The 19,917-nt window shown below is 42.6% G+C and overlaps 1 protein-coding gene across 2 annotated transcripts in view; it reads right to left on the reverse strand.

Annotated features, from left to right (window-relative positions):
• LOC5520309 overlaps positions 1 to 19,917 on the reverse strand; it is a 138,668-nt gene that overhangs the window by 72,272 nt on the left and 46,479 nt on the right. For both annotated transcript variants that reach the window (XM_048725767.1, XM_048725771.1), the window contains 33 exons: positions 19,549 to 19,695; positions 19,078 to 19,219; positions 18,510 to 18,673; positions 17,727 to 17,870; positions 16,752 to 16,890; positions 16,444 to 16,607; positions 15,582 to 15,725; positions 15,273 to 15,414; positions 14,310 to 14,623; positions 13,967 to 14,108; positions 13,611 to 13,792; positions 13,177 to 13,320; positions 12,777 to 12,918; positions 11,868 to 12,193; positions 11,564 to 11,708; positions 10,885 to 11,216; positions 10,524 to 10,665; positions 9,832 to 10,145; positions 9,568 to 9,709; positions 8,911 to 9,236; positions 8,427 to 8,568; positions 7,706 to 8,019; positions 7,345 to 7,483; positions 6,529 to 6,857; positions 5,723 to 5,864; positions 4,872 to 4,986; positions 4,321 to 4,528; positions 3,676 to 3,817; positions 2,969 to 3,288; positions 2,539 to 2,680; positions 1,659 to 1,981; positions 1,014 to 1,158; positions 139 to 464 (listed from right to left, as the gene is read on the reverse strand). In XM_048725767.1, the coding sequence (XP_048581724.1) occupies positions 139 to 464; positions 1,014 to 1,158; positions 1,659 to 1,981; positions 2,539 to 2,680; positions 2,969 to 3,288; positions 3,676 to 3,817; positions 4,321 to 4,528; positions 4,872 to 4,986; positions 5,723 to 5,864; positions 6,529 to 6,857; positions 7,345 to 7,483; positions 7,706 to 8,019; positions 8,427 to 8,568; positions 8,911 to 9,236; positions 9,568 to 9,709; positions 9,832 to 10,145; positions 10,524 to 10,665; positions 10,885 to 11,216; positions 11,564 to 11,708; positions 11,868 to 12,193; positions 12,777 to 12,918; positions 13,177 to 13,320; positions 13,611 to 13,792; positions 13,967 to 14,108; positions 14,310 to 14,623; positions 15,273 to 15,414; positions 15,582 to 15,725; positions 16,444 to 16,607; positions 16,752 to 16,890; positions 17,727 to 17,870; positions 18,510 to 18,673; positions 19,078 to 19,219; positions 19,549 to 19,695 (6,624 nt within the window). The remainder of the gene's footprint in view (positions 1 to 138; positions 465 to 1,013; positions 1,159 to 1,658; positions 1,982 to 2,538; positions 2,681 to 2,968; positions 3,289 to 3,675; positions 3,818 to 4,320; positions 4,529 to 4,871; positions 4,987 to 5,722; positions 5,865 to 6,528; positions 6,858 to 7,344; positions 7,484 to 7,705; positions 8,020 to 8,426; positions 8,569 to 8,910; positions 9,237 to 9,567; positions 9,710 to 9,831; positions 10,146 to 10,523; positions 10,666 to 10,884; positions 11,217 to 11,563; positions 11,709 to 11,867; positions 12,194 to 12,776; positions 12,919 to 13,176; positions 13,321 to 13,610; positions 13,793 to 13,966; positions 14,109 to 14,309; positions 14,624 to 15,272; positions 15,415 to 15,581; positions 15,726 to 16,443; positions 16,608 to 16,751; positions 16,891 to 17,726; positions 17,871 to 18,509; positions 18,674 to 19,077; positions 19,220 to 19,548; positions 19,696 to 19,917) is intronic.

Raw genomic sequence — 19,917 nt, forward strand, 5'->3', positions numbered from 1 at the left:
AAGTACCAGAAAAGCTTATAGCATATTTGAAAGCTCTACTCTACATCAGTTTGGTAATAACAAAAAATACAGTACACTGTTCGCAAGAAGATTCCACGTGCGGCACGAGCTGTGTGCACCTAAGTTTATATCCCTTACCTTAGGAACGCCGTTCCAGTGCCTAAGGATAGCGAAGTTGACCTTATCTTGGCTGAAGTACAAATAATACTGTGACACGTAATAGTTCCTCTCGTGCTGCCCCTGGGTGTTGATACCGATCAACTTCTTCATTCTCCCAAGGTCGATCATCAGCCATTGGTTATTATCCGAGCGTGACGCAATCCAGCTACCCAGTCTTCCTCTGCTGAAAACTCGGTTGAGTCTGGCCTGCGAGGGCTTGGCATTGGATTTCGAGGTGGAGGCGGTTATGGCCTTGTTTTTGATGGCGCCGCTTTGCATTCCAACTGCCTTGTTACAGAAGTTTTCTAAAATGGAAAAATAAACAAGAATGCTAAATCATAAAGTAAAAAACTATATATGTCCTTATCCTCATAATTACAATCATCAATCATTCTACCCATTATCATGACTAGCACTATCTTTACTAATTAATCATTATCATCAACCACCGTGTGATTCACTTACACCATCCGCATATGTATACAGTATACACCTATTTCAAAATATGTTGTCCGCGCAAATGGCAAATGACAATTGTCAAAAGGCAGTTCTGATATTAAAAAACCTGGAATTCATCTAATTTCTACTAAATGTAGGAAAATTTGGATAATTTTTGCGATTATATTACTTATCATCTTTATTTTTTACAAATAATTATACCCACAAGCAGTGATTGGTCTTAGAACTGTCATTTGCCAATTTCCATTCGCCATTTGCACTGACAACATTTATTGAAATAGGTGTATATCGCAACACCATAATCACCATCGTAATTGCCATTGTATCGCCGCCCATAAAGCATATGGCCCACTATTCGCATCTATATTAAGTACAATCGAGTGTCTGTACGTTACCTTTGTATCGCCGCCCATAAAGCTCAACGCGCATCCCGATACCGCGGTGCCACGCCTTGGGGTGGACTCGTACGTAGCGTGCGCTGATCATGGGCGCGATGCGGTGCGCAACGATATGGTAGTTGTCGTAGTTCCCTTCAAATACCTGAATATAAAAAAAACACGAATGTATCCAGTGAACGAAGTCCCAAATACGAACAGGTAGATTTTTAGTAAGACCAGCGGGCTTTATGATTAATAGTTGATACATAGTATCGATAATTAGCATCAACTATCCACCATCACAACCACTCAACTCATCAACGTCATGATCATAATCACGATCATGTTTTCATCATCATCAATACCATCGTCATTATCATCATGATCTCATTACCATCATCATCATCACAATCACAATCATCACCATCACAATCACCGCCATCGCTATCGCCATCGCCATCGCCATCGCCATCATCACCACCACCACCACCACCACCACCACCCTCATCATCATCGTCATCGTCATCATCATCATCATCGCCACCACCAAGCAATAGAAATAGCAACATCAACAACAGGCAAAAATCTACATAAAATACCTCTTACAATATTTGGACCAGTATATTATCCTCAATTCAAGCTAAAACACGAACTCGACCTTACCTTTACACTTCCATACGATTTGAAGACTCTAAATTTTCTGCCCTTGGCGCTGCAAGATAGAGTGTACTTGGTGACCCAGTAATTGTGTCCCTTCAAGTCCTGCGTTGCGATACCCGTCACTTTGGCCATCTGACCCAAATCGACCTGCAGCCACTGTCGAGTGTTCATGGCGCTTGGTCTCCACCCGTAGTTGCTGCTGCCGTACTCCTGGGAGTTTAGGCGAGACTCACGCGGGCGGTAGTTATTGTTGACTGTTGACGACGCGGTAAAGGCTTCATCGGGGACACGTTTGTCTTCGAGTCCAAGAGGCATGAACACTGGGTCTAGAAACAAAATGGTCAGTGTACATCCTGCACAAAGGGGAGCTACCGTGAGCCACCATTTTGTTATAAAAAAACGTAAGAAAGCATCCGTTTTCACCGGCTGATTACTAGGTGATACTATCGTAACATTCAAATTTGGTAAATAAAGCGTAAGGTTTTAATAATAGGTGTTTTTTTTGTCTTAATATGCCTTGCATTATTGATTGAAAGCAAAGGTGAAGCTAAAGAGGTCTCTTTAATTTGGTTCAACGCATAAAAAAATTAAGATCCTTAACCTTGAAATTCATGATACTTCTAAATAAGATAGATATGTTGTTTATCATCCAAGGTTTTTTTTTAATGCTGTGGAATTACAGGACTGGTCCCTGAGGTATCGTCTAGATAATTAAATAAATCAATGTATTGACTCCGTTTTCCGGAATTGTCTTTGATTTCGACATCTACCTGCAAGCTTCAGGGGTGATCGGAATCGACCAAGTTATGGTCGGAGTCAACGTGCTTGAGGAATCCATATGTTTATGGGAAGTATGACATCAACATCATGTAGAATTACTTACTGACTTTACACCCATAAAGTTCTAGCCTCATTGAGATGTGTCTATGCCAGTGTGTTGGTTTGACCCTAACGTAGCGACCACGAATTGCTGGCACGAAGTTGTGAGACACGACAGTGTTGCGATCGCTATTTCCTTTGAAATGCTATAAGAATAAGAGATTACATGTTGACAATAAAGACGCAAAGGCATTATTAAAAAGATGGCAAGGTGGCTAAATTCGGACGGTTATCGCGTCAATAATACTAGGGACCTTAGTAGAGAGTCTACGACGGCGCACCCGCAAGATTTCAGCGCGCCCTACCACATTTTTCTTTTAGCGCGCGGAAAATACAACGTGTGCCCCGTCGTCGTCCATCCGCCGTCGTGAATCTTAAGTCCCTCAGTAATGAAACGTGGGTTCGCGAAAAAGCCGAGTATAAGCACTACTTACCACCATTCCTCCGCTATTGTACTTCCAGGGGGAGAAGTGTACTCCATCCATGCCATGGTAAACGTAGTAATACCTGACCCACTGGTCGTTGTCCTGGCGGCCCTGGGTGGCGATACGGATGACCTTGGCATAGAAACCAAAGTCTACCTGCAGCCACTGGTAGCCGTCGTTGTGGTAAGAGGACCAGGCACCCATCAAAGCGCCTCGGCGTTTAGTGTGCAGCCTTGCAAGGAAGGGGGCGTGGTTTTTGTTAAAGGATGAAGATGCCGTCATCAGCGAGTTCCCAACGTGTTTGAGTAGTGGCTTGTTACACAATGGTCCTATTAAAAAAAAAAAAACAGACAAATTTTGAATTGCAAATAGTGCTTTGGTAGCCACTTTTTACCAGGACAAATGTTTTTCCAATTCTTAAAATGTTAATATATATGCTTGTTTGTACGGCCTCGTATAAATAAAGAAGTGAATAGCCATGATTTACAATATTTTTTTGGCAGTCAATGTAACTCAAATTCTTAAAAGATTATAATCTACATTTGAACATTTGCGGCTTAAGAGCAATATTGATGGATAAGTCTAAGACAAGAAGTAATTAAAATAAGAATGTATCTTATACAAGATTGCAGTGTATTTTTCGAAGAGTGATTTAACCCATTTGAGAGCACGGCCTTCCTTGGATTTGGAGGTAATGGACTCAATGTAATGTTTACCGAGTCGACAGCCATAAACCTCGACGCGAAGTGCAATGTGGGACTGCCATGTGCGCGGTTCAATGCGGAGGTATCGCGTCTTGACGGATCGGTACAGCGTGTTGGTCACCACCATGAAACGGTCAATGTTGGCACGGAATACCTGGAACAGAGACAAAATTTATTATGCACTAGCTAACGTATCTACTCTATCAAGCACTACCTTAGCTGTTATTGCGAGTCAAATTTGCAATTATGAACTATCCCGAATTACAAGCCAATTTGATACGAAGTTGTATTCTGCCTGTATTTTTTTTCTAGTTATTCAGTACGATGACTATGCGATCCATCCATTAGCTCAGGTGATGAGAATGGCCACTACCTATACCTATACTCTCCATCAGTGAGTTAATTTAGTAATCTTCGCCATTGGGTATCAGATAGTCAGAACGATATATTTTTATGTTTATTAGGTTCACCGATAATCCCTGAGGTTTTGATTATTCAAGCAATGTCTGCATCTTGACGACCTAGCAACACATCGAGTGTGAGACATCTATTACCAACGGCTGATAGATTTGGGAAAGCCTTTGCGATATTTTATATTGAATTTTATTTCGAGTCTATTATTTGTATTCCTATGAAAAGAAAAAAAGGTCTTATTACCCTTTTTCTCCCCTGGATCTTGTATGGCACGAATCTGTTGCCGTTGGAGCTGTACGACAAGGTGTAAGTCGTGACCCATTGGTTGGCATCATAGCGGCCTTGGGTAGCGATCCTCTTCACTCTGGACATAAAACCAAGGTCGATCTGGAGCCATTGGTTACGGTTATTAAATCGTGCCAACCAACCACCGCGGTACCGGCCGGCATTCCTGTGGATTATGACCGTTACTCGTATCAGTAATGTATCAGTGATTCATAATGGAAAAGATTACGGTTACTTAATGTATACTGTTTGTTACTTTAATGTTATACTCACACCAGTTCAAATAATATGACCAAACCAGCTATATGTTAATAAAGGGAACACTTAAGCAATATGACTCATCCAACACGGCGATTTTCACTACGATATGTTTCCGCCAATCAAACTAAAGAACTTATATTTGCTGCATTTTGATTGGTCGCCGCTTTTCGGATTAGGAAGGGTGATTGGAAATCATTTCAGTGATAAAGTTTGTTTGGTTTTCGGTTTCTTAAACTGTTCAACCATGCCTTGTCTGAAGTCGTGCACTCCACGGTCCATAGTACGTGTTGTACATGGACGAGGCGCTCAGCATTGTGTGGGTGATGCGGCCGTCCTGTAGTCCAAGTGGCGCGTCACAAACATCTGAAAGAAAAAAAGTCTATAATGCTCTCCACTGTTATAGCAAGGAATTGCTGTCCCCATGTCTTATCCTTTTATTTTACACGAGAGGGATTCGACCGAGACGCGTGGATACACTCTGAGAGATAGAGAAGGTAAACTTAGCTTACCAAAACCGGCTATCTAAAGAAAGCGTTAAGCTATGATGGAGCGTCTTCCTCTACTTAACAATTAGAGTTCGAGCTGACTATTCGAATAATAGAAAACGAGAATGAGTAGTCTTATTGTTTTAGTATAAATCCACTCACATACTACCTTAAAAAAAATACGATTTTAATAATTCTCAGTAATAAATAACCGCTTTTGGCGCGAAAACGCCGGCTTTTTCGCTATTCACTATCTATGGCTCAATAGATAGTGAGTACGGGAGCCAATCAAATTGCAAGATTCGTGAAAGTATGTAAGTGGATTTATATTAAAAAGAGATATCCGATGCTCCTCTTCTATAACAGATTGACGATCATTTCTAGCTGTATTACATATTATTTGCTATGAAATACACAGGGTAATCTGTAAGTCAGTGATTGTATTTCTTTACATGCATGTGACTGCAGATTTTTATCATGTATAAATAAAATTTGTATGTATTTATATCTACAAGTTTTTTTCCGATTAGTGACCAAGATTCAATATTCCATAAAATAAAAAAAACAAATACCACCCCCAAGTCACTTATCTTGTCAAACAACCCGATGCTTACCAGTTTTGCATCCGTAAATCTCAACCCGCATGCAACTGTAGCCGTGGCGAGAACGAGGGTTGATGCGAAGATAACGGGCGATGATCGCGGGACTCAGGGAGTTTGTCTTGACGGATATCTGATCGACGTTGGCAGCGAAAGCCTGAGGGGGAGGGGTAGATAATCATCAATATAATACTGATGCCTAATGCGCATATCCCAAAAAAGTGAAATAGGTAGAATACCGACTTATACGTCGTGTAACGTTAAGTCTTCTGCGCTGCCGTTCCAAACACGCAGGGTGAATACAACGTGACGCGTCATCATTTACTGCGTTCTTAGTATTCTACTTTAGAAACTTCTTTAGAATTGAGAACATGACAGCATTTGACAGCATTTTCGGGTCACGTTTTCCCTGCCGTCAGCGTTGCTTAAGTTGACAGATTGGGGGGGGGGGGGGGTGCAGGGGGTGTGAACTTACCCCCCCCCCCCCCCCCCCCACAACGGCCGAAGGTCCACTTTCGGTTCCCAATAGACGTGCTATTTGTAGACAAAACTATAAAGCATAAGCTAGATCACTCTGGTATGTAGCCAAATCCGACAAAATAAACGTCCCGTCGAGATGCTGCAAAGGTATAAAAAAATCCCTCTTTGTTCTTTCGGGGGTGGTAAGATTTTTATCAGAGAACAAACCCCTTCTCCCCCCCCCCACCCCCGGAAAAATTAGGTCCACTTTATCGGATTCCGCACCCCCCCCCCCCCCCAAGAAAAATCCTGGGTACGTGCCTGCCCTCCCAACGTTCACATATTCTGCATATTCTTCTCACCTTTGGCGAGCTCCTGTAACTGTAGATCTCCCAGTGGCTGCCGTCTTGACTGTAGTACACATAGTACGACCTCACAAACCAGTTCACGTCTTGACGTCCCTGTGTCGCAATCTCGTTGACCTTCATCACTCGGCCAAGATCAATCTGCAAGTACTGCATGTTGTTATTCTGTCGCCGGTCCACGCACCACGCACCCTTGAAGGCGCCTTGTTTGCGGACGTGCAGGCGGCCACGATGGGCGGCGAGGGAGTTGTCCCACTGCGAGGAGGCAGTGATACGACTGTTGCGGATTCGTCCGTCCTTCATGCCAAGCGCGTGGTTACACGAAGCTGTTGACAAAAACCGTTACATTGCTCAAGCAGAGCACACCACACTCGTGTTTATCCTGGTTTGTCTTGTACACTCCTATCACAAGCTTTCAAAATTCACGGTGGAAAATGTAATTTATAGGTTCTCAGAGTATCTCGAAATTCAATTTTGGCCCCATCATTTTCCTTGCTTAGCCGCATGAGCTTTTAACAGAGATTGATAATTGGTGATAACTACACCCGGTTTATTTGAAATATTATTCATCTCGAGGGTAACAGTTTCAGAGATTGTATTAAAGGTGATTAATCCGATTAGTCAAAGAGGCCCTATTAGTCGCCATTTTGTCATCCTTCAAGCAAGACACAAAGACCGAGAAAGTATCCATTTTTATTGAGGCTTTAGCGATATTTTCTATTGAATTTTGTAAATGATTTTGGTGTTTATTCTGAGATTTTATAGCAAAATGTGGCTGACTTGTGATCTTTAACCGCAGGATATTGCACTCACCAGTGCATCCGTAGTACTCGACCCTGAGTGAGATATGGGATTGCCAGGTATAGGGGTGAATTCGCACCATCGCAGCTCGGATGGTGGCGGGGAAGGGATTTCTGACCACGGTATGACGGTCTGAGTTGCCACTGAACACCTGTAACGAATCAAGCAAACCAGATTATCACTCTAGCCCCGGTTTACACGTGACGTAAACCAGGTTTAGACTATGCTTTTGTCCAGGTTAGTAACGTAACTCCGAATAACAAACGAGTAAGAAGTTGCCTATGACAATAAGATGCACACAAAGTTTTTAAAGAGGATTACCCTCACTGCTATCGGTTGTCTACGAGAAAGAGAAACAAATGCTTAAGATTACCTTCACAGGGCCAGATTTTCCTTGCGTGCGTAGCCACTTGAATGTAACTCCATTATCCGAGTAGCTGATCTTATACGACTTGACCCACTGATTGGCATTCCGTCTTCCCTGGGTGGACACACCTCTAAGGGTGGCGATAGAACTGAAGGTGACTTGAAGCCATTGGTTGCGATTGTTAAGACGCGCACTCCACGAGTACAAACTGTTCAGGCGGCCGTATCGAGGGCCAAGTGAGCCCGTGTAATACGTCGATGCAGAGAATTGCCCGTCAGTGATGCGTCCGTCTTCGGTCCCCAAAGGCATCAGGCAACGGTCTATGATTAATCGGAAAAAAGTAGGGATATATACTTGTTCAGTCCGTTGACCCGACTAATTCAACGTTGCCAGCATAATTTTTGTGTTTTCATATGTTGTTTTAGAACATATATTTTACACGATTATAGTTTATTTTCTATAATAAAAAAGCCGTTTCTATTGTAAGAATGATTGAACATTAGAATAATTGAACTTTCCGTGATTCAAGCGGGTTTATTTCCCTACTGAAACGAATACCATATTTGCATTGCCTACAAAAGAGTCACTCATTCTTTAAAACCTGTGCCGGTTCCAATACTCTGATTTTGAACTGTATATTTACTTTCAAACTTTCATAAGGATGTGAATCACCGCCTGATCTGCAATTTACGTACAACTAAGGGATCATTAAGTGTATATTACTTACTTTCCCTGCACCCATAGACTTCCACCCTCATCGCGATGTGTCTGTACCAGCCCCAAGGCCAGATACGCAGAACGCGAGCCTGGATTTGCGGGAACAATCGTATCTCCGCGATACTGTTCTGGTCTTTGTTGGCTTTGAAATACTACAAAAAACCCCAAATAATTGAGTACATGAGTTGGGTTAAAATAATAATAATAAAACTCGGTTTCGACATTTTTTCTGATGGAAACTTACTAGCTAGATTCCCTCGAAAAATTATTTGGAAAGCTTACTCGTGCATTGATGAGGGAATTTTTTTTGGCTGTCTTCTAGTTTCCACATGGGAAGGCAACATTCTAAGCACAGGTATCGACCGTGCGCCAACAGCTACACAACAGCGTGGGAATCAATCACGTGCCATTGTATAGGTATGCTCAGCGAACCATTATCAAAGACTTAACACGTGCGGGAGAAAAACTTTGACATTGACCCTTCAAACAAGCACCTTTCTATTTCCGTTCACTTTGAATTCAGCGAAATTAGCGCCGTCAGAGCTATAGCTCAGGTAGAAGTAGGTTAGCCATTGTGGGTAATCCTGTCGCCCTTGCATAGCAATCTTAACAATGCGAGTGGCGCGAGCGAAGTCAATCTGGTACCACTGGTCACGGCGGTTGTATTTTGGGTTCCAGCTTCCTGCGAACCTCCCTCTCTTGGGGCGCTCCAAGCGGGCGTTGTTGGGCACGTGATTGCCATCCCAGCTGGAAGCGGCCTCCAATTGGCTGGCCTTGATGGCGCTATTCTTCATGCCAAGAGGAGCCTTACAGCCTTTACCTATAAGACATGACAATTTTATTATACACATAATTCCCTAATCTCTTTGGTCATTATTATCCCAATTTCTTTCATTGGTAGTAACACACCGGACCTCATTATGTGAATCCAGAAGGATCATACTTCAACCCGCCTTTTTAGCGCCAAATCCCATCCGAAACTCCTTGAATTGGCGAAAATACATTATTTGTATGTTAAAAATGGGGTTTTATAACCGGCAACGAAATGAAATAAGCGTCCTTGAATCAGATTCCCTAATCACGAAGGAGCCCTAGAATTGATACGAAAAACAGAGAAAAGATAAAAACGTTAACACACTTGAATTAAATACCTGTCACACATCCGTAGAACTCCACCCTCATGGATATACGCCGTCGCCACGTGACCGGGTGTACCCGGAAGTAGCGACCGTTTAGCGGACGGCGGAACTTATTGATGACCACCACAAATCGGTCGTAATTACCGTTGAAGACCTGGAAAAGAGTTGAGCAATTTTCTAGAATTTAGCAAGAAGAGCGAAAGTATAATTATGTCACCCTAGCCGTTGTCCTTATTTACCAGTAATCACACCAACTGTTCCCTTTATACTACTTACCTTAACCCTTCCGTGCTCTTTATATTTATAGAGCTTGTACGTGTTCTTGCCGTAAGACACAGAGTAACTCTTCACCCACTCGTGGCTGTTCTGGCGACCTTGCGTTCCGACACTTGTTACGCGCGTCATGGCGCTAAAATCCACCTGCAGCCATTGCTTGTTATTATTACTGCGCGCGCACCATGCACCTTGATAGCGCCCATGATGGTAGCCATGGAGACGGCCGCTACGGGGGCTACATATAGAGGATGAGGCGGTCATTGATTCATCAGCAACGCGATGATCCTGAACACCAAGAGGCATGTCACAGCGATCTGTAAGGGAAAATAAGGCATTTATAAGATACAACGATATGATTCACAGCGATCTGTTAAGGAGAATTAGGTCTCATAAAACACATTGTAGTGATTCACAGCGACCAGTAAGGGACTAATTAGGCCTTCATAAAACACATTGTAATGATTCACAGCGATCTGTGAGGTGAAATTAGGATTTTATAAAACACAACGATATGATTCTGAAAAACTAGAAAGGTAACGCCGTCGTAACTCTTAAGTTCCCTAATGATACAATTCGAAGATCCATCCACGGTCAAGCAAAGAACCGTGGAGCGATAAATTATGCAAACGTATAGACCCATCCAACTCAACCCAAGCGGAATAGGTTAATATTTAATTGAGGTTTGTACTTACTCCAGGCGCAGCCGTAGAGCTCGACCCTCATGGCAATACGCGAGTACCAAGAGCGAGGGTTGATCCGCACGTAACGACCATATATGGGCTGCTTGAAGAAATGTGTGGCTATGCCTGTTCTGTCGTAATTCGCGGTAAAGAGCTGCAATGGAAACATTGTTAGTTAAAACAGTGGCATTTCAAGGCCAAGCAATCTTTTCCTGCACACTTTATCAAACGTTACTTTGCATTTGGTTCAACCAAGCGTTCAAAGATAGTATGGAGAGATGCGAATATTTCTCTAACCTGACCAACTGAGTATAAAAATCCGATTATCATTTTAAATTGTCTTGGAAAATTAAATCCTAACCAATCCACACACCTTCTTGTTATCAAACCACTGTCTGACTTCACTGAAGTAAACTTTATCCATGCTGTAGTACAGCCAGAACTGCCTGACCCACTGGTTGGCGTCCTCTCGGCCCTGTGTGGCAATACCTTCAAGCCTCATGGTGCGGCCAAGGTCGATCTGAAGGTACTGTCGGTTGTTGTGATGCTTAGGCATCCACGCCGACTTAAGCCCATTACGGTACTTGTGGCGCCTCAGTCGAGCCTGGTGTGGCGCGAATTGCCTACTGGCGAATGATGACGCAGTAATTTGGCGGTTTTTTATTCTACCGGATTGCATTCCGACAGCGTTGTCACAGAGCCGCTCTAGAGAAGAAAAGATAAACCTGATAAGAGAAAGGCACTATGTACACTAAGGTACTATGTACTTGACAACATAAACGTTTTATGGAGTATGCAGAACAATTTTCGAACAATTACAGTTTTTCCGTAAGAAATTTTTACAGTTCAAAGTCGTTTTATTTATAGAGTTTATGGTTCTATTGCAAAGTTTTTATTGACCGCAGGGAAAATCGAAACTTCACACGGGAATGATGAGACTCGCCAAGAATTATGAGAGTATAAAAACATATATGGCAGTGTATAAACAACCCTCTATCTCGGCGATCTTCTCTATAGTAGTTATGTAGGTGTAATTGAATATTACAGCATACCTCCTCTCCGGCAACCATAGAGCTCAACGCGCATTCCGATATACGTCTGCCAGGTGCGCGGGTGAATACGTAGATAGCGACAGTTGATATGGGGGGATATACGACGAACCACCGTGTTGTAACGGTCGTAATTTCCTTGGAAGACCTACGTTAAACAGGAGCAATAAAATGTGAGCATCGACAGCGAAATTTATTTTTTTATCTAACGAGGGTGTAGGGGTTTGATCAACCAAAACTCTAAAATTCTTACAAACGTTTGTCTAACAAGAGCGGGAAATAAAAAGATATACAGTGACGCTCTTACCCTATTCTTTCCGAACAGAGTATAGGTCTTGAAGCGTGCGCCATTGCCGCTATAGGAGAGGAAGTACGATTTGACCCAGTAGTTAGACGCCTGTCTGCCTTGGGTGGCGATGCCGTGGATTTGTGATGGCTTCTGGAGGTCGACCTGCAGCCATTGCCGGGTGTTGCGGTGTGGAGTCCACCAGCCGCCGTACTTGCCGCTGCGAGTGTAGTCGTTAAGACGCGCGCGATCGCCGTTGTAGTTGTAGGTGTTGTCACCGCCATTGGTACGGAGGGCACCAGACGGGATGCGATAGTCTTCCATACCAAGGGGCATCGCACAAGCGGCTGGAAAACAACGAGCCACTTGCACATAACTTTTAAGCAGCAAACTCATACCAAAAGGTGACGAAATGAATTACAATAAAAATAAGTTTCTGGATGCTTTTTATAGTAGTTATTTAACCGCCAAAAGCCGAAGCGCATGCGAGTTTGCCACCCAGAAATTCGTGTGATTCCTTAGTGGCTGATAAATACAATGGTACCTTTATGAGGGGGCACCTCCTGGACTGAGCCAAGGGGCGCGACCCCTGATTAGCGATGGTTGATTATCAGAGGTACTAAATACAGTGCCTGATTGACTATCATTTCATGGCATAAGACAGCGACCACTTAATAGAGGTACCACTGTAATAAGATTCAATTTTTTTTGTGTGTGAAATCCTAACAGTCAGACAAATCCATAGTTTGTAATTCAACGTTTCTCTCTACATATGGCGTCCTCCAATTTCAGTAGTACAGGAGGCACTGAATCAGCAAAGTTTGGCGTTGACAACGGCGGATCCGGATATGGTAGGCATACTAGAGAAATAGCTCTCGCATTTATACGATGACAAACATTTGGTTAAGAATGCGTGATTAATGAACTTACAGACGTGGCATCCGTAGAACTCGACGCGCATAGAGATGTGGCTTCGCCAAGTGTAAGGGACAACACGTACATATCTGCCGCGAATGTTGGGATGGAGGTAGTGTGACACAATCGAGTGTCGGTCACTATTGCCAGTAAAGTACTGCGAACAAACAAATGTTTTAAGGTCAGTTAACTTTTAAAAGACTTTTAAGTCTAAAAAAAATAATTCAAATATCAAGTTGTATCACGTGCACAACAAGTTTCACTGTGGAAAACGTCCAACCTAAAGTAACAATGTTCCGTGGCACTAATATCATCCCTTTTTAACAGTTACACCAGAACGCCGGCCCGTTGTAAGGGTTTGTTATCTGGGTATAAATGATAACTCCTGAATGGTGACAAATGCCATATCACTCACCTTGAAACTGTTACGTTCCTTGTAGAAGACAAAGTGCACGGCGTCCATACTGTGTTGTACGCGGTACCTCGTCACCCACTGGTCAAGATCGTGTCGGCCTTGCGTGGCGATGCGGATGATCTTGGTAGGGCGCTTGAAGTCAACCTGTTACAACCAGTATGAAAGGCCATGTTACAGTAGGCAATGTTTTGTTGATGAGTTTCAAGTTGCAAGAGAAGTAGAATTGATTTGTTTGCAACCCCGTCATCGTTGCATGCAAGTTGCAGGAAAATTTGTAGCGTTTAATATGGCCCAAAGTTATTCAAAGAAAAAAAAGACTTCCTTAAAAGCCCAGACACCCTAATCCTAGCTTAGAAAATGCACTAGGCACACAAAAGGAGAGAAGGCATTTTCTTCCGTCGTTAGCGCAAAGGAAGAACAGGAGTTGTACGCACCTGTAGCCACTGATGGCGGTTGTTGACCTTGGCGGACCAGGCACCCATGAATCGTCCACGTCTCTTAGCAAACAGGCGCGCAAGGTAAGGCGCATGATTCTTGTCATACTGTGATGACGCAGTGATCTGGTTGTTATGGATACGCTTGTTGCGCATGCCCAAAGGACGGTTACAAATGTGACCTGCAGAAAAAAAAAGTATGAGTCTTCTTGTTGCTCGTAATTTGGGGTACCTGTTTATTATGCGCTATCTACCAAGGGCTCTTTAGAAGCACACTTCGTACGATAGGCGCCTAACCGAGCCCACTCCATAAGAAAGGTGACTTTTGTTTAATTCAGCTAGTGTGGCTAACTCACCCAACCGACATCCGAAGAGCTCCACCCTGAGCGCGATGCGACTGTGCCAGGTCTTTGGATTAACACGCACGTAACGAGCGATAAATGGCTTGAAGAAGCGGTTAACGACTGGGTAATAACGCTCTGTGTTTGCTCTGAAACGCTAAAAGATTAAAAGAACCAGTCACTTGAATACCGTAGTATCCATAAATCAATATCAAATAGCAAACTCTCACTGTCATGAAATGAAATGTGGTCTGTGCATGCGTAATGGAGCAATAGATCAATGGTGTGTTTTACGCCTGAAAACACAGTTGCGAAAACAGAGTGATAGTATCCTTCAAGTTGTAACACAACAGCTTACCCTAACTTTGCGTCCTTCCATATAGAACTTGAACTTGAACCCATCCATACCGTACGACACCGTGTAACTGGTGGTCCACCAGTTGGTGTGATAGGCGCCCTGTGTGGCGATCCTCTTCACGCGTGTCTTCACGCCCATGTCGAGCATGAGCCACTGGTGCCTGTTTTGGTAGCGTGGTGTCCAGGTGCCTCTGGTCTCGTGAAGTCTGGCACGCCAGGGACGGTAGACGTGGGAGCTACCCAGGGAGCTGGATGCTCGCATCATGGAACGCGTGACGCGGCCGTCCTGGACGCCGAGTGGCATGTCACACTTGTCTAATAAGATGAAAAATGTCACGTCACACAGTGTCACGCCATGCCTTAAAGCGCCAATTCAGAACATGGAATGGCATGTCACACTTGAAGAACACATGTCATGCATGTCATGAAGCTCGTGACACGCCCATCCTGGACGTCAATTAGCACGTCATACTTGTCTGACATGGGAGGGGACACTACGTCACACAATGCCACGTAATATCATGGTGCGTGTGACGTTATTATGCCTGTACGCCGAGTGACATCATCAAATTTGTCTGCTAAGGGACAAATGCCACGATACTTGTCACGCAATATCTTGAGCCAATCCTGAACACCGCCACATTTGTCTGACAATGGGGGAATGTGAATGTGACTTCACACAATGTCACGTAATACCATGGAGCACATTTTGTATGCAAAGAGGTATGTCATGTAGTCATTATGGGTAACGCATGGGGCCATGTAGAAGCTATCGGAAGATTTCACCTCATTGGATTGGTTTGGATTGATGCAACACAGACGAAGAACGGGAATACAATAGAACAATGAGGGTGATCTAGCCAATCATGTTAGGCCTTACCAGCGGACTTCTACACTTCTCTACGCATGACTCGCCCATTTCGTAGTTATGTCATGTAGTCATTATGTAACGCAATCTTCTCACCTGTAGCACAACCGTAGAACTCTGCTCTCAGACACATGCGGGCGTACCATGAACGCGGGTTAATCCTTACGTAGCGCGCCAGAATTGGCGGGTTGATTGATTCGGTCACGGTAGAATATTGGTCGCGGTTGCCATTATACAACTAGAAAAATGCATTCATGAATTTATTTGGTTACTTGCGTGGAATATCTTATCACCTATAGAGGGTATTGAAGCGAAGGTCGTGATAACATACATTGTGCTACTCTAAAACACGAACGGAGAACAGCGCGGTAGTCGAACTATAAGGATGCGTAAACTTCAACTAACCTTCCAACTGTTCTTCTTCTTATCCATGGTCCAGTGAATCTCGTCGCTGCTGTACTTGACGTAGTATGACCGCACCCACCAGTTCTGTCCATTCTTGGCCTGAATTGCAATCTCGGTGATCTTGGTCGGTCTGCCAAAATCAACCTGAATAAAACATAATACCATTTAGCAATGTCACCTTTATTTGGCTTAGGAAAATTCTTTCTACGTGAAAGAAAAAAATAAACTGCTGGAAAAACATTGACCAAGGCGCTATTTGATTGTCAGCGCGCAAGAATCAATTAAGATGTAGAATTTTGATTGACGGCGCAAAATATGACAAAATAGTAATTCGACTGATGGCGCGAAAGATGGTAAAATAGTAATTTGATTGACCGTACAAAAGATGGTGAAATATTAATTTGATTGACGACGCAAAAGATGGTAAAAAGAGTAATTTGATTGACGACGCAAAATATGACAAAGAAGTGATTCAATTGACGACGCAAAAGATGACAAAGAAGTGATTCGATTGACGGTACAAAAGATGACAAAGAAGTGATTCAATTGACGGTACAAAAGATGACAAAGAAGTGATTCGATTGACGGTACAAAAGATGACAAAGAAGTGATTCAATTGACGGTACAAAAGATGACAAAGAAGTGATTCGATTGACGGTACAAAAGATGACAAAGAAGTGATTCAATTGACGGTACAAAAGATGACAAAGAAGTGATTCAATTGACGGTACAAAAGATGACAAAGAAGTGATTCAATTGACGACGCAAAAGATGACAAAGAAGTGATTCAATTGACGGTACAAAAGATGACAAAGAAGTGATTCGATTGACGGTACAAAAGATTGTAGTTTGCCCAGTTTACCTGGAACCACTGGTTGTAGTTGTGGTGACGAGCACACCAGCTCTTGGCTTTGTTCAGTCGTCCCTTAAATGCCGGGTAATTCTTGTTCATCATTGAAGAGGCCGTTATTCTTCCATTCTTCAAACGACCATTCTCCATTCCCAATGCGTTATTACAAGCACGTTCTATGAAGGAAATACGCGAAAAGTATAAAAATGACACTCTTATTCTACAAGTTTGAAGTAAACAGCTGCTAAAGAACACAAACTTATCTAGTAAAAAAACTGCAAGGGCCAGAAGTTGTGTAAGAAATGTCTCTAAATCTGTACCTGCGCATCCGTAGAACTCAGCTCTCAAAGAAATCCAGCCATACCAACTTTGTGGGTTAATACGGACGTAGACCGCATTGAAGCGTTTCGGCATCTTATGGCAGATTATTGTGTTCCTGTCGCTGTTACCGGAGAAAACCTTACAAAACAAGGGTAAAGTAAATAGGATCTTTCTAATCGCGTGGATATAGTTATTTCATTTTACGTGTATTTGGCTGTACGTGTACGAGATTGAACGTGTACATAATTTTACGTACATATGGTACGTAAAGCACTGCTGCTCTTCTTATCACGTGCATTTAGTTGTACGTGTACACTATTTTACGAACATTTAGCTGTACGTGCATATGACTGTACGTGTATATTATTGTTCGTACATATAGTTGTACGTGTATATTATTGTACGTACATATAGTTGTACGTGTATATTATTGTACGTGCATATGGTTGTACGTGTATATTATTGTACGTACATTTGGTTGTACGTGTATATTATTGTACGTACATATGGTTGTACGTGTATATTATTGTACGTACATATAGTTGCATGTGTATATTATTGTACGTGCATATGGTTGTACGTGTATATTATTGTACGTACATTTGGTTGTACGTGTATATTATTGTACGTACATATGGTTGTACGTGTATATTAGTGTACGTACATATAGTTGCATGTGTATATTATTGTACGTGCATATGGTTGTACGTGTATATTATTGTACGTACATTTGGTTGTACGTGTATATTATTGTACGTACATATGGTTGTACGTGTATATTAGTGTACGTACATATAGTTGCATGTGTATATTATTGTACGTACATTTGGTTGTACGTGTATATTATTGTACGTGCATATGGTTGAGCAAAAATATGGCTTTATGTGTACGTGTTTGAGACACGTGCAAGCTTATTTGGTGCATTAACTGTCTTCGCCGAATGTACGTGGCTGGGCGTGAAACATAATGCATACCTTGTCGCGTTTGCCACTCTTAACGGTTGTAAAGCGATACCCATCTAGGCCATATTTGATTTTATACTGTTTAACCCACTGGTTTGCGTTATATCGTCCCTGAGTGCACACACCGCTAATGCGCGCAAGCTCCACGAAATTAACCTACATGAAAGAGACATGATCATTATTAGACGATGGAGGCATAACTATTTTTATTCTTTTCCGATTCGCATGGTTCGTTTTACTATGGTAGCTCAAACATGATAGAAACTAGTGGTGGTGTTATTACCCACTTAATCACTAATTCCTCGCTTGTGTGGCTCTACCCTGGAAACGACCACCCGATCAACATCAGAAGAGCCATAGTTCAACTATTCTGTCTAGCTGGCATACAATTTTTCCTAATTAACTGTCAACCTAACCTAGGTTGCCTGAAACAACTGCACCTTTTGTTGTCTGTTTATTACTAGAAAATACGGCAAAAATAGGTAACCTGAAATCGTTGGTTACGGCCCGGTATAGGTTACCTAAAACCATTGGTTACAGCCCAGTATAGCTTACCTGAAACAACTGGTTTCGGCCCGGTATAGGTTACCTGAAACCATTGGTTACGGCCCGGTATAGATTACTGAAACAACCTAGTTATGACCCGGTATAGGTTACCTGAAACCATTGGTTACGGCCCGGTATACCTTAGCTTTAACCACTGGTTACGGCCCAGTAAGGGTTACCTGAAACATTGTAGTTTTGGCCCGGCATAGATCACCTAAAACAACCTAGTCATGGTCCAGCATAGGTTACCTGAAACCATTGGTTTTGGTTGTTCGTTCTTGCGCTCCAGGAAGGTTGGTAGTTCAAACGGCCCTTCCACGGTGCTAGCCCATGGTTGTAGGACGACTTTGCTGTTATTTGTCCGTTAGTTAATCTTCTGTCGGTCATTAGACCCATAGGCATGGTACAACGATCTACAGGAGAGAAAAGATTCAGAACATAAAAAGAAAAACACGCTAAACCCTAGCTTTAGCTTTAGGGCCTAAATATTGGGCCCCAACGGAATATCGTTATGTTTCATAGGCGTGACCCCTGAGACCCTATTTTTTTATCACAGCATATTTATGAAGGGCCCCACATTTTTTTTTTTTACAATCACTTTTTTCGAACTTCTTTCTTCGGTTAATCTCAGTTATTCTGCGATCGGTTTTGATTTAACATACTATAAACATGAACTCAGAATTTACCGCTTTGCTTTCATTAGTATTAAAAATGATTGTATAGATGAGAATGGAAGATTTTTTTTGGGGGGGAGGGGCAGCCCCTTTGGATAGACGCGAGTCGCGTTAACCGAATTAAAATTGAAATAGTGGGTTACCTGTTAGGCATCCGTACAACTCTAGCCGCACGGCAGGAGCAGACCGCCAACTCCACGGATGGAAGCGGACGAAACGAGCGAAAATACGCGGGAAGAATCGGTGTTGTACGATGCTGTTTCGGTCCCTGTTGCCTTTGAAATACTTAAGACAAAGCGAACAATCAGATTTGATTCTCATGAGTGCTCGAGTAAAATTTTACCAATAACCGAATAACATCCAAAAAATAGATTCTACTCCAATTAATAGCAAACCTGCCTCTTTTTTGTCTTGCCAGTAAACAGAGCTCAGGCTCGAACAGCACGGAAGAATTATTTTTACCATCGAGCGAGGAGAAAAAAATAAAACGTTTCTACAAAATCCATCGAAGATTCACTTTATGATGTGATGATTTTTTATTTACTTGAAGAGTTGGAATTAAGGAAAGAGTGTGTTGTTAGAACTTACATGGAAACATGCTTTGTTAAGCTCACCTTTCTTGTGCTATGTTCTCCCTCGTACTCGGCGAAGTTGGCGCCATCAACAGAAGAAGTCAAGTAATACATTGTGATCCACTGATCACTATCCTGACGCCCTTGTGTCGAAATCTTGATTATCTTAGCAGGACCACCGATATCAATCTAGGAGCCGAAGAATAATAATAACTTACTAGAATTAAGCTTCATGAAAAAAGAGAAAGTGGATTTTTTTCGATCTCATTGCATCTTATGGTATACTAAAAAGCGTATGCACAAAGACGTGTTAAATTCTAATTCTGTTAATTCTATGGTTAAAGCTTGTTCGTTTCTTATCTACATTATGAAAATGATGTCAAGCATGTGACCAAGAGGCACGGCCTTGCT

Source organism: Nematostella vectensis, chromosome 1 (genome assembly GCF_932526225.1).
Source record: "Nematostella vectensis chromosome 1, jaNemVect1.1, whole genome shotgun sequence".
In the NCBI taxonomy this organism is placed as follows: domain Eukaryota; kingdom Metazoa; phylum Cnidaria; class Anthozoa; order Actiniaria; family Edwardsiidae; genus Nematostella; species Nematostella vectensis.